General features: G+C 36.7%; 2 protein-coding genes across 2 annotated transcripts; one reads left to right on the top strand and one right to left on the bottom strand.

The window, feature by feature from the left end:
* The first annotated feature begins 6,885 nt into the window (after positions 1–6,885).
* On the top strand, positions 6,886–9,671 carry LOC144222989 (olfactory receptor 9K2-like). The gene is made up of 3 exons (XM_077753689.1): positions 6,886–6,970; positions 8,040–8,539; positions 9,147–9,671. Exons 1-3 carry the CDS (start codon positions 6,886–6,888, stop codon positions 9,669–9,671), a joined length of 1,110 nt encoding a protein of 369 aa, XP_077609815.1.
* A 9,830-nt stretch (positions 9,672–19,501) lies between these two features.
* LOC144222934 (olfactory receptor 9K2-like) lies at positions 19,502–20,485 on the bottom strand. The gene has a single exon (XM_077753645.1). It carries the CDS (start codon positions 20,441–20,443, stop codon positions 19,502–19,504), a length of 942 nt encoding a protein of 313 aa, XP_077609771.1. The 5' UTR covers positions 20,444–20,485.
* Between the last annotated feature and the right edge of the window lie 382 nt (positions 20,486–20,867).

Genomic DNA, 20,867 nt, shown 5'->3' with positions numbered 1-20,867 from the left:
GGCTGAGATGCAGGTGGAACTGGAGAGATGGTAAAAAAGAAAGGAGTGAGTCATCAGAACACTTGTTTTAGTGAAAATAACTAAAACCCAGCATGGAACACTTACATCATATTGTTTCCAATAAATCACACAACACCAATAAACGACAGATTACTGTTTTTAAAGTCTTCCTAATGAAGAACCAATCTCATTGGTTAGCCTCTTTAGATATAATTACTTTGTGGATTTGGCCTCTTGGCGTGCTTTGGAGAAATGGAGATTCTAGGGAACTGTCTGGAAACAAGACCTTGCTGTTTGTTTTCCCTTCTTGATTTATTACCAGTACTGTCATTGAAAGTTGGCTCTTCTAGTGGATATTTCTTTCACAGACATTACAGTGCACTTGAAATTTCATTTGGAAGGAAAATCCATTCAACTGATGGTGTCATTTGATTTTTAAAAATTCATTTAGTTGCCCTATCCATTATCGAAAAACAACATACTAATACTGTATCCATCTTTCTTATATTAAGAGAAAACCTTCAAATCCTGACAAAGGCATCCTTTTACCCATTAACCTCATATTCTTCTTTCTTCCACATTTTTGTCCCTATAGTGACACCCACTTTTAAGTGGCACAGTTCATCTGCTAAGAACAGAAGTGATTCTTGCATGTATTTTCTAAACATAATTTAATCAGATTTTTTTTTCTCTTTCTTCCTTCCTTCCATCTTTCCCTCTTTGATTCACTTTAGAATTTGCCAATTGGAGTGCAGGTGGGGAATTCTAAGACCTTGGGTAGAGTTTTTTCTATCCTATCAGAAACAGACACATCTAAGAAAAAATACAAAGATCTGTGAATGAGGAGGATAGAAGGTACACAGCACATTTTAAAGACAGGTATAAATGGAAAAAGAGGAAGAAATAGGTATTTAAACAAGCTTACATTATGTTTATTTCAGCATATGCTATATGCTGCATATGGCTATAAGGCAATCTTAAAATATTGTGGTAGAGAAAGGAAGTAATTTTTATTTTATTTTATGTATGGGAAAATTTTTATTTCATTTATGTATGGGGGAATTAAATTTACTCTTCAATAATCAAAACAGGTAAAAGAGGGGCGCCTGGGTGGCTCAGTTGGTAAAACGTTCAACTTTGGCTCTGGTCATGATCTCACGATCGGCGGGTTCGAGCCACGCGTCCGGCTCTGTGCTGACAGCTAGCTCAGAGCCTGGAGCCTGCTTCAGATTCTGTGTCTCCCTCTCTCTCTGACCCTCCCCTGCTCACACTGTCTCTCTCTCTCTCTCAGAAATAATAATAAAAAAAACATTAAAAATACATGTAAAAGAAAACTGGTAAACAATAAATTCAAAGAGTCAAATGCTATGGAAATGTCTTTTATAATTTTATTACAAGTATATAAATTATAATTCTATTATTTACATAAACAATTATATAAATTATAAAATTATAATAAATAAAATTATCTATTATATAAATTATAAAATGCCTCATGATGTCTCTAGAAATTATTGTTATTCTCACTTCTATGGTTTCACTAATTTTGACATTCTTTTAAGACAGGTTGGGACTATGGAAGTATATTAGAGTCAATTTGGTCCAGTATGCACAAAATCTACTTTCTTAAAAAAATTAAAAGCTAACAGAAATATTGACTGATTGATTTTAGAAGGCAGAAGAATGGTCAGAATAACCTCTGATAGGGCCTAACAAAAATGCATGGCTTCCTTAAATTCATGTTTTAGATAAAAGTTTCTAGTTTCAACAGAAAAAAATGGGGAAAAAAGATATAACTAAAGCTATCTAAAAAAGCGTGGAGGATAAACAAATATAAAAGATATTCTTCAAAATGAATGCATTTCTTACCTTGTAAACCCTCTACTATATGTGATATCATGAAGAAACAAAAGTATGAAAAGAAGCACACTTTGGCTTAATAGGAAGTCTTCCTGCAACATGGATTGTGTTTCCTCCCTGTTCCAATCAGAGTCCAATTGCTAAGACGAACAAGTACCAGCAACAATTGTAGTTTGTCCCTCTCTCTCTTTCTCTCTTTTTTTAAACTGTACTCTTTCACTGATTGAATCAAGCCGACCTGGGATGGCTCCTGAGAGAAGTTCTCTCATGAGGATGGAAACCAAAGTGGTGTGCGTTCCCTCTGCAAGATATTAACCAGGGACAACAGTCTCTCTCACCAGTAAGGCGTTTTGTATCAGAACGCAAGAGAAATGAGGAAAGAAAGGCTTAAACTCACCAGAACTTTGGAAAGTTAGAAGGGCTCTCTTGAGGACATGAGAACTAACTTTCTGCTTACTGAACAAAATTAATAATAATAACAATAACAACAATAATAATAAACACATTTGGATGAGAAGTACTTGATTCTTTTTTCTTAAAATTTTTTATTTTTTTTAATGTTTTATTTATTTCTAGGAGAGAGAGAGAGACAGCGTGAGCAGGGGAGGGTCAGAGAGAGAGGGAGTCACAGACTCTGAAACAGGCTCCAGGCTCTGAGCTGGCAGTCGGCACAGAGCCCGACGCGGGCTCGAACCCACGAACCGCGAGATCATGACCTAAGCGAAAGTCGGACGCTTAACCGACTAAGCCACCCAGGCGCCCCATCTTTTTTCTTAATAATTTTTAAATGTTTATTTATGTTTGAGAGACAGAGAAAGAGACAGAGACAAGCAAGGGAGGAGCAGAGAGAGGGAGACAGAATTTGAAGCAGGCTCCATGCTCTGAGCTGTCTGCACAGAGCCGTGAGATCATGACCTGAGCCGAAGACCAACACTTAATGGACTGAGCCACCCAGGCGCCCCTGATTCTTTTTTAAAACTTCACGATATATGAAGGATATTCACTATTTTTCATTTGAGTAGATAACAACACTTACTTTTAGAAACTCGTTTCTCAACTCTTATTGTAAATACAGCCTGCTGGTGTTAGAAGAAAATTTTATACAGAGAATAATCAAAACAGTTAAAGAGTTTGGAGAAAAGGGGAGCAATTTGAAGTAACACAGAAATCGGCAAGAGCAGGCAGTCGTACCTCTATCTGTGAGTTCAAGACACCAGAAGAGGTGGCAGGATCGTTGAGATCCTCCCCCACTTTATCTTGACAGTTTCCTTTAGCTACTACAACTTTCTTTGGTATTTCTTACGGTGCAAATTAGGCATGGCGCATTCTCTCAGTTTTCCTTTAGCCTAAAAGTTCCTTATTTTGCCTTCAGTTCTGAAGCCCATTTGTCCTGCATGTGGATGTTGGTTTGGTCTCCCCTCCTCCTATCTGTAAGCGCTTTAGAGATGTTGTTCCATTGTCTCTGTTTTGAATTGTTTCTGACGCCAAGTGTGTGCTTTAACTTTTATTTGCTTGTGCGTCATGTCTCTCTTTTCCCCTCTTGCTACTTGACAGTGTCTCTTTTTCACTCCTCTTCAGAGTTGTATTCTGATGTGCTTTGTTTGGTTTTCTCTCTGTTTATACTGCTTGGGATTTTGCCCATTTTCTTGCATCTGTATGTTTAGATTTGTCAACAATTTCGAAAAATTTTTTGCCCACCATAGTTTCTGTTATTTTTCTGGCCCTTCTTTTTCCAAATTACATGGGTAATATTTTCTCAGTTGTCATTGAACATCCTTTCTTTTCTTTTTTCCTTTTTAACTCGGGCTTAGGTTTGGTTTGTTTCTATTGCTATATATTCAAGTTTAAAATCTTTTCTTCCTGGTTTGTTTCCTTTTTCTCAGTGATTAGTCATTTACTACTTATTATGCAATCTCTAAAAATATTTGGTTCATACATTTTCTCCAGAGTTTAATGTTTTTGTGTGATGGAAAGCAAATCTGTAAGAGCTATGCTTTAATAACTGATGTGGAAAATCTTAAATCTACTTCTTAAAAACATAAAATGATCTTAACATTTGCAGTACAAACTTACACTTCAGTGAGATTTCATTATTCTTTTTTTATTGAAGTCTTTTATTTATTACTATTCTGTTTAGAACTTTTGACATTAAGTTTATGAGTAAGAGTTACCTATAAGTTTTTAGTTTAAGGTCCATGTGACATTTATGAGAGACTCATAAATATAGTTAGAGAATATTTCTTTTATGACTATTCCTGACAGAGTTTATGTACAAGTGATCTGATTTCTTTCTTAAGTGTTCATGAGTAAACACTGGTGAAAACATTTAGGCCAGAACTATTCTTCATGGAAATATGATTAATGAAAATTCAATTTCTTTAGAAAATAGAATTAAAAATTCATAATTTTCTTTTACACATAACTTTGTCCAATTTAAAATATTTTTATTTAACAAATAATCAATTTTTGGTAAAAATATTTTCTTTTTTTTCAATATCAGCAGAATCTGTAGTGCCATCACCTTTTCATTCCTGATTCTTGTGATTTAATGTTGCTGTCTTTCCTTTGTTATATTGGCTGGGATCTTATACACATCAGTAATTTTTCAAAGAATCAATGTTAAGCCATGTGGCTATCCTATATTAAACCCATTTTTTTCTAATTAAGTAATTTTATCTATACTATTTCTTTTCAGTTTTTGTTTTGTTTTGTTTAATTTTCTTTAATGTTTATTTATTTTTGAGAGAGAGACAGGCAGAGCTTGAAGAGGGGAGTGGCAGAGAGAGAGGAAGACACAGAATTTGAAGCAGGTTCCAGGCTCTGAGCTGTTAGCACAGAGCCAGACTTGGGGCTCAAACTCATGAACCGCAAGATCATGACCTGAGCCAAAGTCGGACGCTCAACCGACTGAGCTATGCAGGCACCCCCTGAGCCACCCAGGCGCCCCACGTTTTGTTTTGACTTGCTGTTTTCTATTTACATTATTAAGAAGATTGTTATTATTAAGATCTAAATGTTTCCGCCTATTTTCTTCATATTTATCTGTAAGGCTTTGTATATTCCTCTCAGTACTACTTTTTCTTGCAAAGCTTAGATGTATCATGATTCATTATAATTCAGTTCAAATGAAATCAAAATTTTATTTATTTTTTTATCAATATGTTTTTAGGAAGTGTTTATTTCTAACATCCATGACCATAAAGATTTCTAGTCATCTATCACCTATGAAATCAATAATGATAGATAACCAGAAAATTCTATGGGCATGGACTCTAGAAATAAACACTTCCTAAAAATCCATTTGATTTCTACATTGAGTATGATCAAGAACATACAATGAATGATTTGAATCAATGCATTTGTTGATGGTTTCTTTATGTCCCATCTATTGTGACAATAAGTGGCTCTTACGTATTTGTAAGAAATAGCATGTTGTTATTGTTAATGGTATTGTGGAAAGTTTAAGGATAAAAAAAGTATATTATATTCTGGCACATTTTACAGGTTAGCTATTCAAACTCCATCTCATGTGCTTTCTAGATAGAGATGTTGGAAAGTTCAAATGTCTTCCACCACAAGGGTTCTTGACACAGGTTTTGCTCTACCAATTATATCTATGTAATCTCAGAATTTAGAAGGGCACCATGACTTGGGGATCAACTTTCTGTCCATTCTGGATTTTTTTTCTACCAGCAGAAAAAAGAAGTTGTAGAAACATGTGGGCTTATTTCTGCAGCATTGTTGAATCCTCGACTTCCTAGGTAAGTGATTTTGATGGATGAGGAAGTAGTGACATCTTTTTGCTTCCATGTATCTGATTCCCCTGGACCATAGGTAAGGTGCTATCTTTTTAAATTGTATCCTCAATGGTAACTTCTCTCTGCGAGTTAATCCTAAATTTCTCTCAGGATCACTATAAGAGTGTCACCCAGAAGTTCTTCCAGCCTTTCCAAATTTGATAGGCCTCAATTCACCTTAATTAATATTTTCCTGTTTAAAGTACCTAATGTGCTTCTGGGGCACTTAGGTGGCTCTGTCCATAAAGTGTCTGATTCTTGATTTCAGCTTAGGTAATGATGTCATGGTTCATGAGCCCCTCACATTGGGCTCTTAGCTGACAATGGGGAGCCTGGTTGGGATATTCTCTCTCTCCCTCTTTCTCTGCCCCTCCCTTGCTTGCCACTCTTTTTCTCTCTCTCTCTCATAATAAATACAGATTTTAAAAAATAAAAAATAAAGTTCCTAACCTGCTTTTTCTTCCTACACTGACCAGACTTTTACTAATAATGTATTATAATGAGAAGCTCTTGCCCTATATCATTTTGTATTCTATACACTGAAAAATTCTGGATAAATTATAAGATAATTTTTAATTAAAAGGGGATTTAAAAAGTAGGATTACAGTTAATTTATGGAAATATTTGGTATGAAATTGTGTAAAGCTCAAAATATCAAGTTCTTTTAATAGAGTATTATGTCTATGGTTTTAATGTAGTCCTTTAGTTACAAAATAGTTAAGATATTTTAAAATCTTTTACTAAGGAAATTTAACATCATTTTATTGAGTGCTACTATTTCTTCTCTTTCTAATTGTTTATAGTATTTAAATATAGGAAAGCAAAGAATTAACAAAACATTATCTGACTCTTAGTTTGTGATTTACAGGATATTTGTCATATCATGAAATATGTCTACATCAAGAACTACAGGCAAACCATATCTTGGAGTGAATTTTTATCCTTTTTTAAAGCATAGTGAATGTAATTTTCTACATAATTTAAAATAACCACTTATATAACACGTTTCTCATATAGTACAACCTTTTAAATCTGTTTCTCTGTGCATACCAATATGTATGCTACGATAATTACCAGGAAGTTTTTCTTTGTCAGTGAAGAAAACTAAGTCCAACGAAGAAAACTAAGTCTAATTTCCCAAAGGAAACATACAACCAAAGAGGAAAAGTTCCTTGTATTTGGACTATTATTAGATTATTTGTTTGTATCTGAGGTTACTGCAGTCCTCATGGACAACAGCCCTGGAGCCTATACTTCGGTCTCCATAATTGACTTTATGATTACTCCTCTCCCAGTGGAATCCATCGCAGAGGGTGAGCAAAACCTCAGTGTTGAAATATCCTGAAGAAAGGTTGAATAGGCCTAAAATAAGTAAAACCATCATAAACAATCACTGTTGGCACTAGAGCAAATGATGATGGACTGTAGATGACACAAAGTTGTTATGGTCCTTTAATAGTCCTGGTTATCTTCACTAGTCTTATTTTAAGGCATATAAAACCTACTAGGATTTAAGAAAGGAACTCTCCTTTATATATATTCCTTAAATATACTTGCCCTGCCTAAAGAACCAGATCCCATGAATTGATGCAGCTTTGGTAGAAAGTCATCATTGTGTTGTAAGTATTGGAATGTTCACCAGCTGCTCCCTGCTTCAGAAAAAGAGCTAACTGGTTATGGCATATTTTAATTAAACAATTACTAGTGGAAGTAAAATATTTGTAATGAACCAATAAAAGTTCCTTTATTTGGGGGAATGGACTTAATCTGAGGAAATTACCATTTATTTAGAAAGAACTTTAGAGCATGTTATTTGATCTAGGATTAGTGGTTCTTAAATTTTATTAATTTTAACACACAAATAACTTCCTTAGTCTTATTCTATTTTCAAATATGGATAGAGTAATAATGAAAAGCAAAGAAATTGAGGTAAATAAGGTAACAATATTTTTAAATATATTTATTACTGTCATATCATGATTCAAACACTGACTGACTATTATAGGCTATACACATTTGTCATAGCAATTACATGTAATATCTCTATTTTAGATCCTAGTAACACTCTTATTTTAGATTATGAAAATTATTTTACTATAAAAATATTAAGAATATTAACATTCTAATGCTAGAAATTTCAAATGTAATTGAAATTAGACAATATTGTATGCTAGTTATTGACTGAACTCACAGCAAATTTACGATTTAAGTACAACCCAGAAAATTCTTTCACTGCATAATAACTGAACATTAGTCTCATAAGCATAGTATTATCTAATGCAAATTCTTTATTCTTCATGACATTAAGATTCTTTTATGTGCAATATTTAATTAAGATTTTAAAAATATATTCTACATTTAAGAAAGCATTTATACCACTAGAAACAAAGCCTAGGTTTCATTTGTTTATTTTAACTTGTGCCTCTCAGCAGGTTTCTGCCATGGGTGACAGCAGAACAGACAATCACTCCGAAGTGACCGACTTCATCCTTGTAGGCTTCAGGGTCCGCCCAGAGCTCCACATTCTCCTCTTCGTGATCTTTCTGCTCGTGTATGCCATGATCCTTCTAGGGAATGTTGGGATGATGGCCATTATCGTGACCGATCCCCGGCTGAACACACCAATGTATTTCTTCCTAGGCAACCTGTCCTTTATTGATCTCTTCTATTCGTCTGTCATTGCCCCCAAGGCTATGATCAACTTCTGGTCTGAGAGCAAGTCCATCTCCTTTGCAGGCTGTGTGACGCAGCTCTTCCTCTTTGCCCTCTTCATCGTGGCTGAAGGGTTTCTCCTGGCAGCCATGGCTTATGACCGCTTCATCGCCATCTGCAACCCACTCCTCTACTCTGTCCAGATGTCAGCGCGTCTCTGCACCCAGTTGGTGGCTGGTTCTTATCTTTGTGGCTGCTTTAGCTCAGTTCTTTTGACTAGTGTGACATTTACTTTATCCTTTTGTGCTTCCCGAGCCATTGACCACTTTTACTGTGATTACCGTCCACTTCAAAGGATTTCTTGTTCTGATATCTATTTTCTTAAGGTGATTTCTTTTTTCTTATGCAGCATTATTATTTTGCCTACCATAATAGTCATTATTGTGTCCTATATGTATATTGTGTCCACGGTTCTAAAGATAAGATCCACTGAGGGACGTAAGAAAGCGTTCTCCACTTGCAGTTCTCACCTGGGAGTCGTGAGTGTGCTGTACGGTGCTGTGATTTTTATGTATTTCATCCCTGACAGATTTCCTGAGCTGAGCAAAGTGGCCTCGTTATGTTACACCCTAGTAACTCCCATGTTAAACCCTTTGATTTATTCCCTGAGAAACAAAGATGTCAAAGACGCTTTGAGGAAGATCCTGGGGAAAAAAATACTTTTATTTAATTCTATCTTAACAGTGACATAACTGAAAGGCCTGGGCACTATGACAATCTGGAGAGGAATTGACGCAGAGAATGTGATGCAGAGATTTCTTTTCTTTTCTTTTCNAGTTGGTGGCTGGTTCCTATTTTTGTGGCTGCATCAGCTCAGTTCTTCAGACAAGCATGACCTTTACACTGTCCTTTTGTGCTTCCAGAGCCATCGACCACTTTTACTGTGATGACCGTCCACTTCAGAGGCTATCTTGCTCTGATCTCTACTTTCATAACATGGTTACTTTTTTCTTATGCAGCATTATTATTATGCCTACCATAATTGTCATTATTGTATCCTATATGTATATTGTGTCCACGGTTCTAAAGATAAGATCCACTGAGGGACGTAAGAAAGCGTTCTCCACTTGCAGTTCTCACCTGGGAGTCGTGAGTGTGCTGTACGGTGCTGTGATTTTTATGTATTTCATCCCTGACAGATTTCCTGAGCTGAGCAAAGTGGCCTCGTTATGTTACACCCTAGTAACTCCCATGTTAAACCCTTTGATTTATTCCCTGAGAAACAAAGATGTCAAAGACGCTTTGAGGAAGATCCTGGGGAAAAAAATACTTTTATTTAATTCTATCTTAACAGTGACATAACTGAAAGGCCTGGGCACTATGACAATCTGGAGAGGAATTGACGCAGAGAATGTGATGCAGAGATTTCTTTTCTTTTCTTTTCTTTTTTAACGTTTTATTTATTTCTGAGAGAGGGAGAGAGACAGCGTGAGCAGGGGAGGGTCAGAGAGAGAGGGAGACACAGAATCTGAAGCAGGCTCCAGGCTCTGAGCTGGCTGTCAGCACAGAGCCCCACGCGGGGCTCGAACCCACGAGCTGTGAGATCATGACCTGAGCCGAAGTCAGACGTTTAACCAACTGAGCCACCCGGGTGCCCCATAGAGATTTCTATTGATTTTAAAAATATTTAATTTTGGAAAATTTGTTTGTTTGAAACCCATGTACTTACAGCTGAAGGACACATTTGGACTACATTTTTCCTGTTTATTTTGGGCTGGAATGGCTCTCACCATACTTCATCCTCATTTGTGTAAAGATAATGATTGCCATGTATTTTGATTTTAGGGAAAATATATTCCAGGCTCGCTGCTGGCTCTCTGAGGATGATGTTTGGGGTTTACTGTCTATCTTGAGTCAATAACAAGTGTTATGTAATATGTATGTAATTGGTAGAGGTAACAAAATTTGATATTATAAGAAGACAGAACAAAATATCAGATTTATTGAAGAAATCTTTTTGAATGCTACATGAGAGATACAGGTACTCTTCAGTGCACACAGTCCTAAAGGCAGCATGTGAGTCACTCTTAATTGTCCAGAAGTTCAATAAGTGACACACATATTTCATGGTTTCCTGTGGCTTAAATTATTCTTGAAAACTCTCCCTTTTGACAAGAAAACTGTAATGAAAATGAAATAAAAACAAAGATAATTTATGTTTTGTTGTATACACCTTAGAAAAAATTCATCCAATGATATTTATTGAATTTTGATGTACATTTTGCCATACGAAAATCTGTAGGTATAAATAATTTCTGTGCTTCATTAAGCTCACAATCAGATGAGGAGAAAACAGCTGAGCAGAGAACAAAACTGCCACACGGAAACTCAATGAAAAAGACATATATAGAATATACAAAGAAAGTGAATGTTCCTGACGGTCAGAGAAATCTTCTAAAGTACTTCGCAAAAAGAAAAAGAAAAAGAAAAAGAAGTAGAATTGAGCAGGTTTCAGTGCAAAGAGAACTAACTATATGGTGAGCTGCATGAAGTTTAATAAGTCATTTTAATGCACAAGACAAAGAATGCAGGATAAGACTTAAAAGGAAATTCACGGCCATCCTACAGACCTATATGTCAAGTCAAGGAAGGCAGTCTTTCTTCTGTAGACTAGGAGTAAGCTTTGGGGATTTTTCAAAAAGACAGTATTGTATTCAACTTGTCATTTCACAAAACTCATACTGGTAGCTTTGTGGAAAATAAATATTCACAAGGAGAAGACAATAGTCATAGAAAGTGTGTGGTCCTCTATGCAAGAGGTTACAATGGCTTTACCGAAAGCAGTCTTATTAGGGACTGTGAAGAAGGGTATGACAGGTAAAGTAAACTGAATGTTGCTTGCGGGTTGATCACATGAGAATGATGTAGAGGTGAACAATGACTTCTAATGTTTGAGCATCTGTGCTGGAGAAAGGCTACCTCATAAAATGAGGAAGGAAATGTAAGTATAATATAGTGCTGGAGGCCGAGCCATCTCCGGCAGGTCCAGGGGTCCCTGAAGGATGGACGGTGTCGGCGAGAGAGTGAGAGAGCCCTGTGATTCTTTCTGATCACCCAGCAAGCATCTCTGTCCTGTCGGTTTTGGTGTCTTTATTTATAGGTTAAATGATAACATGACATCAGAAAAAGGAATTTTTACAATGGATAACTCTTTGTGATAAGATGCTTTGGAAAGTGTACAGAAGCAGGTTTTACAGAAATATTCTTGCAGAACTATTCCAATTATAGTGAGGTTAAGTAAATCTTATAACTAGAGAATTAGGGTATCCTTAGTAAAAGACAGGATACATATTTGTTCTAATAATAACCCCAAGGTTAGGTCATAGGTTAAGTGTATAGATGGGCTAAGAGTCATTCTGTCTGACTCTCAAATGTATGTTTTTGAGTTGGTTAATAAGTTGTTTGTGGAAACCTATTTGATGCTGAATGTGTGAACACCATGGAGGCCCTAAATGTGTCAGCCTTTTGTTTGTGGGTAATGCTTTAGCTCCTCTTATCTATCCTTATCCTAGCCACCTGTAAGGGAGGGTGTTTGCAGAAAGTAGGCCTTGGGGAAGGGACTGCCATACGTCACCAATTAGGAGAAGGTGTAAGTATTAACTTAAGTTCTGCCCTTATCTGTACCTTAACTCTAAATTAGGCTCTTTGTCTCGGGGCCAGGCTCAGTTGTAATTCTTGTGTTCTTAAACCCCTAAGTCTTGGATCTGCAAGGCCCTTAGGAAGAGCCTTTTGACAATCATCCATAGACCTTTCATCTAAAATCTCTCTTGTAAAAGCATGAATATGCTTTTCCTTATGAGGTATCTGTGTTCAGAATATTGGTCTGATATGGAATATTGTGAGGCCTGGTCAATACCAGCACAACATGAGCCAGTAGTAGCAAGAGATACCAGTTTTCATTTCCCATGGCAGTAGCTGTGCAAACACTGCCATTTCCTTGCTGTGACTGCCATCCATAGAGGCTGGTGCAGCTCCCAGCAATATAGTTCGTTGTGAACCTAAGAGTTAAAAAATAAGCTCAAGTGTCAGACTGAGCTTTCAAATTCTGTTTTTGCCAATGTAGCTTTGAGAAAGTTACAGAGTATCTCTGCATTGTAATTTCCCCCTGTAAAATGGGGTACACAACAGTATTTACATCTCAGTTACTTGAATGATTACATGACATAAATTTCATACTCATTTGTTAAATCTGTATACTCATTGGCTACCAGATTTGTTCTTTCTTCATGCCTTTACTATTATTCATGTTAAGTCCAAGAGAGGAAGATAGTAACTTTCTCTGTTCCTCAGTAACTTCACCATCTGCCACAAAGCATCCCCATGTCTCCGAGAGTTCCTGTGTCTTCATTTCCATAGACAGAGCTTGAGTTACCCTACTTTGTTCATTTCAGTCTTTATTTTTCTTTTTGCTGAGAACTAATAGGATTAAAACAAACCAAAATAACAGAGCTTTCAATTGAATGCAAAATAGTATCTTATCGTCAGATGCTATATCTATTCATCTCTCTACCCATGTCTTTCTCTAAGCATCTCTCCTTGTACTTTAACAAATGTCACCTCTTCCACCCACATTTTTTTTTTAAATACAGGTTACTGAGGAAAATAAGGGACTCAACAGTAGAAAAACTTGATGAGGATTTTTAGGTAAGTGGTCACTGTGCTAAGATGGTGTCATATCTCTTTCCTGAGATGAAGCAGAAAGATGGTTAGGATGAGAGAGGCACATTTTGCTAACCCTCCCCCATGAGTAAAACGCAGAATCATTCGTGCTAACGTTCTGGGTCCTATAATGGAACGAGCCTGCAAAGAAAGAGGTTCCTCATCCTTTGAATATTCATCCACTGGATCGTAGTGATCCTTTATTAAACTGAGAAAAAGACCCTAACAATAGAGTTGACCGTTAGGAAAACAATGTTCCTCCATATTCACCATGTGCTGCACTCTCACAACCATCGTCAGACACATTCATATGTTTACCTAAATCAAACATAATCATGGTGTCTGTCTCTCTGTCTCTGTCTTTTTGACTCTGTCTCTCTCTGTTTCTCTCTGTCTCTCTGTCTCACTCTCCAGGATTCTTTTGTGAGAGGGACACCAAGAATGATCACTGGTTCTATCTCCCCACTATGTATCCAGCGTCATCCATATGACTCAGAAAAGAATCCTCAGGCTGAGGGAGAAGCTAACAGACCTCACTGTACGATGACACACATGGTAATTTTTCAATGCTGACTTTCTCTCTTCTTTTCCTGATGTCCAGTACTTTCTGGCATTGTTACAGGAATTCCATTCAGGTATAGTCTGACTCGTACTTGTTTGGAACTTGCTCTTCTCATTTTATTTTTAGATTCCAAGAAGATACACATGCCACACAGAGTAGTCCTGAAAGCAGGGATGAGAAACAAAAAAAATAATAGTTTTAACTAGTATGTTAATATATTAATAAAAAATATATGCATAAATGCATACCTACACATAAACTTACATATATGTAATTCTCTAAATATGATATATATATTATAAGGCTGGTCATTAAATAATCAAAATTGTAGTGCAAGTAATGTAAAAAGCCACTTTAATACTATATAGCTAATATTTTGATTTGGGAATTACTAGATTTTAGAAAAACATCATCATCAGAACCTAAGTAATACTCTTACCTAAAATATTATGCACATAAGAAACTTCTTCAAACTTATCTACTGACTTCCCATTAAATGTATAATTATAGCTGACTGTAGCATCAATAACTAGTAAAGTTTTCTTAATTTAAATGATAGTGTTAATTGTGGTAAATCCTAACTCCACAGTTGCTACACTAATAATAATTATATTAATAGGTTTTATCCTACTTTCTGCATTGACTTTTTATTATAATAAATTTCTGTTGCCTCGAGTGGATTCCTGTTTATCAGTGCTAAAAAAAAATCTGAGTCATTGTTCTAAAATGAAGTCTGTCGACCACACTTTTGTGGGACACTTCTGAGTTCTCTATTCTATTCCATTGGTCTATGTGTGTGTTTTTGTGCCAATACCATACTGTCTTGATGATTACAGTTTTGTAGTAGAGGCTAAAGTCTGGGCTAGTGATGCCTCCTGTTTTGGTTTCCTTCTTCAATATTACTTTGGCTATTCGGGGTCTTTTGTGGTTCCATACAAATTTTAGGATAGTTTGTTCTAGTGTTGAGAAGAATGCTGGTGCAATTTTGCTTGGGATTGTATTGAATGTAGATTGCTTTGGGTAGTAATGACATTTTAACTATATTTATTCTTCTGATCCATGAGTATGGAATGTTTTTCCATTTCTTTGTGTCTTCTTCAATTTCCTTCATAAGTTTTCTATAGTTTGCATCATACAGATCTCCTATATCTTTGGTTAGGTTTATTCTTAGGTATTTTATGGTTTTTGTGCAATCATGAATGGGATCAGTTTCTTGATTTCTCTTTCTGTTGCTTCATTATTGGTGTATAAAAATGCAACCGATTTCTGTACATTGATTTTGTACCCTGCAACTTTGCTGAATTCATGGATTGGTTCTAGTAGGCATCTGGTGGAGTCTGTCGGGTTTTCTATGTAGAGTATCATGTTGTCTGTGAAAAGTGAAAGTTTGACTTCTTCTTTGCCAATTTTGATGCCTTTTATTTCCTTTTGTTGTCTGATTGCTGATGCAAGAAATCAGAATTAGACTCACAAATGTATGGCCAATTAAGCTTTGACAAAGCAGGAAAGAGTATCCAATGGAAAAAAAGACAGTCTCTTTAACAGATGGTGCTGGGAGAACTGGACAGCAACATCAGAAGAATGAAACTAGATCATTTTCTCACATCATCCACCAAAATAAACTCAAAACGGATGAAGGACCTGAATGTGAGACAGGAAACTTTCAAAACCCTAGAGGAGAAAGCAGGAAACAACCTCCCTGACCTCAGCTGAAGCAATTTCTTTCTCTATACATCCCCAAAGGCAAGGGAATCAAGAACAAAAGTGAACCATTGGGACCTCCTCAAGATAGACAACTTTTGCACGGCAAAGGAAACAGTAAAACTAAGAGGCAACCGATGGAATGGGAAAAGATAATTGCAAATGACATATCAGATAAAGGGCTAGTAGCCAAAATCTATAAGGAACTCACCAAACTCCATACCTGAAAAACAAATAATCCAGTGAAGAAAAGGTCAGAAGACACGAACAGACACTTCTCCAAAGAGGACATCCAAATGGCCAACAGACACATGAAACGATGCTCAGCATCCCTCCTCATCAGGGAAATACAAATCAAAACCACACTGAGATACCACCTCACGCCAGTCAGAGTGGCTAAAATGAGCAAATCAGAGAACTCTAGATGCTGACGAGGATGTGGAGAAACAGGCACCCTCCTACACTGTTGGTGGGAAGGTAAACTCGTGCGGCCCCTCTGGAAAATAGTCAGGAGTTTCCTCAAAAAATTAAGACTAGAACTCCCCTATGACCCAGCAATAGCACTGCTAGGAATTTACCCAAGGGACACAGGAGTGCTGATGCATAGGGGCACACGTACCCCAATGTTCATAGCAGCACTTTCAACAATAGCCAAATCATGGAAATAGCCTAAATGTCCATCAACTGATGAATGGATCAAGAAGATGTGGTTTATCTATACAATGGAATACTACATGGCAATGAGAAAGAATGAAATTTGGCCATGTGTAGCAACATGGATGGAAATCGAGGGTGTCTATGCTAAGTGAAATAAGTCAGGTAGAGAAAGACAGATACCATATGTTTTCACTCATATGTGGAACAGGAGAAACTTAACAGAGGACCATAGGGGAGGGGAAGGGGAAAAATAGTTAAGGAAAGGGAAGGACGCAAACCATGAGAGACTCTTGAATGCTAAGAAAAAACTGAGAGCTCCTGGAGGTAGGGGAGAGGGGAAGGGGGCTGATGGGCATTGAGGTGGGCACTTGTTGGGATGAGCACTGGGTGTTATATGGAAACCAACTTGACAATAAACTATATATATAAAAAAAAGTCCTGTCTTCAAATAGAGGCACATGCTACAGTAATGAAGGTTAGGACTACAAAATACAAGTTTGGGAAGACATAATTAAGTCCATAACACTTTTATTTCCTTTTTTGTCTTTTGCATTACCTAAGACTTTCAAAAGAATGCTGAAATGTATGGTCAGGGGAGACATCCTTGCTTTATTCCTACATTAGCAGAAATGCTTCTAGTTTCTCATCATTATACATAATCTTAACTGTAGTTTTTTTTTTAAGGTTCTTTTTCAAGTTTAGGAAATTTCCCTCTATTCCTAGTTTGCTGAGAGCTCCTTTACTTTTTACCATCACCAAGCACATATACAAGATCAAAAATGTGATACACACTGCCTTTGGTGTACTCTCCTCATGCTAATCAGTTAATAAGTTCTGTATATATATTTTTAAGTTTATTTATTTATTTTGAACGGGGGGGGGGGAGTGGGAATCCCAAGCAGGCTCCATACTGTCAGCACAGAGCCCAACACAGGGCTTGATCTCACAAGCCATGAGATCATGACCTGCGCTGAGATCAAGAGTCAAATGCTTAATCCACTGAGCCACCCAGGTACCCCAGTTCTGTGTATTTTATGTGCAACTTTTCAAATCAGCCTTTTTGAACTTATACTGGCATACATCAAGCCCTCAATAATATGAATTGGTTCAGCAGTTTCCCTGATTCAAATCTTATTCCTTTTAAATATATCTTCCACATAGCCTTGAAGACTTTCACTTATTACCAACCACCATCCTCAGGTACTTTACAATCTTTATGTATTACTGGCATACATATCTCTGAATTATAATTCCCTGTGCAAGATGTGACTCTCACACTAAACTGTAAGCTCCCTAAAGAATGACTTTGTTTAACATCCAGATGGCTAACAGACACATGAAAAGATGCTCAACATCATTCATCATCAGGGAAATACAAATTAAAGTCACAATGAGATAGTACCTCACACCTGTCAGAATGGCTAAAATTACTAACTCAGGAAACAACAGATATTGACGAGGATATGGAGAAAAGGGAACACTTTTGCACTGTTGGTGGGAATGCAGACTGGTGCAGCTACTCTGGAAACAGTTTGGAGGTTTCTCAAAAAATTAATAACAGAGCTAGCCTACAACCCAACAATTTCACTGCTAGGTATTTATTAAAAGAATACAAAATGCTGATTCAAAGGGACACATGCACCTCCAAAATTTATAGCAGCAATACCAACAATAGTTAAATTATGGAAAGATCCCAAATGTCCACCTAATGACAAATGGATAAAGAAGAAGTTGTGTGTGTGTGTATATATATATATATATATTACTCGGTGATCAAAAAGAATGAAATCTTGCCATTTGCAACAGCCTGATGGGACTAGAGTGTATTATGCTAAGTGAAATAAGTCAGAGAAAGATGAATACCATATGACTTCACTCACATGTAGAATTTAAGAAACAAAACAGATGTCATAGGAGAAGGGAAGGAAAAATAAGATAAAAACAGAGAGGGAGGAAGCCATAGGAGATTCTTAAATACAGAGAACAAACTGACAGTTACTGGAGAGGAAGTGGGTGGTGGGATGGACTAATTGGTTCATGGGCATTAAGCAGGGCACTTGTTGGGATGAGCACTGCATGTTATATGTTAGTGATAAATCACTGGATTCTACTTCTGAAGTCATTAATATGCTATAGGTTACTTAACATGGATTTAAATTAAATTAACCATTAAAAGAATAAAAATAAAAGCATTTTAAAAATTTTTTTAAAGGCAAAAAGAAAAAAGCAGACAGGAAGGTCTCCATGAACCTATGTGGAGTGATATATAGCATATATTGTTAAGCAAAAACAAAAAATAAAAGCAAAGTATAAAGGACTGTATATGGTATGCTACTTTCCGGGTAAGAAAAACTTTTCTTTTTTAATTTTTTTAATGTTTTTATTTTTTTCTGAGAGAGAGAGACAGTGTGAGCAGGGGATGGTCAGAGAGAGAGGGAGATACAGAGTCCAAAGCAGGCTCCAGGCTCTGAGCTGGCAGTCAGCACAGAGCCCAATGCAGGGCTCAAACCCATGAACCATGAGATCATGACCTGAGCTGAAGTCGGACATTCAACCAACTGAGCCACCTGGGCGCCCCAAGAAAAACTTTTTAAAAAGTATTTATATATGTGTGTACTTATTTATTTAAGTATGCAAAAATTTATCTAGGAAGGCTAAATCAGAAACTTACTGGAAATGGTTACTCATAACGAGCTGGTGGCAACACCATGGAGAAGAAAGAGATGGCAGTGAGATTTCTCTGAATATAGTTGTATACAGTTTTTGCTTTTTAACTATGTAAACACTTCAGATTTTCAAAATAAAATTAAATATAGATATGAGCCCCCCCGCAAAAGAATGACCTTATTTATACCTGAGCTGACCCCAAGGTGAGAACAAATCATATCAAGAAATAATTAGAATTAACTATTAATTAGAATAATTAACACAAAAAATATGAAGATCCAAACGGAGGAAAGGATTACTCAGAAATGTTTGCAGTCCTCTTTGTCCTACTTGGTTCTTCATATTAGTTAGGATCCAGCACCTAAACGACCTCAGAGTCTCTAACACATCAATAAACAATATTTCAAGTTAATATGTATTATGAAGATTACTTTTTTTTTGTTTCTTCTTATTATACTTCTCAATACATGACATATAAAATGCTTGTGAAAGTATTTTGTAATACTTTTTTCACTTGTAAAACTGAAAGTTCAATAACTGTTTAACATGCACTATTCGTATACTATAATAAAATATAAAAATCACGTTTATATTTTTATAATCATGTAACATTCTATAACAATATAGAAGTCAATTCAAGAAAGAAAATGTTATTTTAGATCAGTGGGAAGGTTCAACTTGAAAAATGCTGCCCTAATGTCCATCTCCAACATCAAGAACCTTTTGGATTAACAATGTCTTTGACCAAAAAAAGTAATATGCAGGACACATCATCTTGAAAAAGCTTCTGTTAATATGTCTGTGATGTTCAGGAGATTAATTTTCATTAATGGCCACAAGAAGTATAAAAGAAATAGCCACAATACCTTTGATGGATGGGAAATAATCAAAGAAGAGTATTTTTCGTCTCTAAAAGCTTTTTTAGAGCCTCTTTGACATCTTTGTTTCTCAGAGAATAAATCAAAGGATTCAACATGGGAGTGACTAGGGTGTAACACAAGGAGGTCACTTTACTCAGCTCAGGAAATCTGTCAGGAGTGAGATAGGTAAAAAAGACTGCACCGTACAGCACACTCACGACTCCCAGGTGAGAGCTGCAAGTGGAGAACGCTTTCTTACGTCCCTCAGAGGAGTGTATTTTCAGAACTGCAGATACAATATACATATAGGACACAATAATGACAATTATGGTAGGCAAGGTAATGATGCTGGATAAGGAAAAAGAAATTGTTCTATAGATGAAGAGGTCAGAACAAGATAATCTCTGAAGTGGGCGAATATCACAGAAAAAGTCGTCAATGGCCCGAGAACCACAAAATGGCAAAGTAAATGTCATGCTGGTCTGAAGAATTGAGCTGATGCAGCCACAAAAATAGGAACCAGCCACCAACTGGGTGCAGAGACGCGCTGACATCTGGACAGAGTAGAGGAGTGGGTTGCAGATGGCGATGAAGCGGTCATAGGCCATGGCTGCCAGGAGAAACCCTTCAGCCACCATGAAGAGGGCAAAGAGAAAGAATTGGGTCACACAGCCTGCAAAGGAGATGGACTTGCTCTCAGACCAGAAGTTGATCATAGCCTTGGGGGCAATGACAGACGAATAGAAGAGATCAATAAAGGACAGGTTGCCTAGGAAGAAATACATTGGTGTGTTCAGCCGGGGATCGGTCACGATAATGGTCATCATCCCAACATTACCCAGAAGGATCATGGCATACACCAGCAGAAAGAGCAGGAAGAGTAGAATGTGGAGCTCTGGGCAGACCCTGAAGCCTACAAGGACGAAGTCAGTCACATCAGAGTCATTGCTTGTTCCCCTGTCACCCATAGCAGAAACCTGCTGAGAGATACATGGAAGAACAAACAAATGAACTCTGGATTTGATCCTAGCTTCAAATAATCTCAAATAATCTCTTACAATATTAGGATTTATTAAGTTTTTTTATAATCATTATTTATTAACTTTATAAATTATTGTGACTTAAGTTTAAGCCAATTGCAACTGATGATGCGTCAAAAGATTAGTTTATTGGCTGTATTTCAACAAGCAGTGGAACTGTATTGAGACAGGGAAACCTAAGGAACCCCAAGAGAGAAAAGGCTGGGTTTTTTCCCCTTACTTCTGTTCTTTCTAGGACCTGCAGCCCCACCCCACTTTATACATGCTTTGTAATGTAAATAGCCTCTACCCATCATGTAAGGGACAAAGAAAAAATAGCATCTAAGAAAAGATCAAGTGAAAATGACCTTAT

This window comes from Crocuta crocuta, unplaced genomic scaffold, assembly GCF_008692635.1.
Source record: "Crocuta crocuta isolate KB4526 unplaced genomic scaffold, BGI_CrCroc_1.0 scaffold30, whole genome shotgun sequence".
NCBI classification, from domain to species: domain Eukaryota; kingdom Metazoa; phylum Chordata; class Mammalia; order Carnivora; family Hyaenidae; genus Crocuta; species Crocuta crocuta.
Note: the sequence above shows the minus strand (reverse complement) of the source record. Positions and strands in the feature narration are given on the sequence as shown.

Coding starts and splice junctions, on each gene's coding strand:
- LOC144222989 (XM_077753689.1), top strand. CDS start 6,886: ATGGACAACAGCCCTGGAGCCTATACTTCGGTCTCCATAATTGACTTT. Junction 6,971..8,039: donor AGTGGAATCCATCGCAGAGG/GTGAGCAAAACC, acceptor TTATACCACTAG/AAACAAAGCCTAGGTTTCAT.
- LOC144222934 (XM_077753645.1), bottom strand. CDS start 20,443: ATGGGTGACAGGGGAACAAGCAATGACTCTGATGTGACTGACTTCGTC.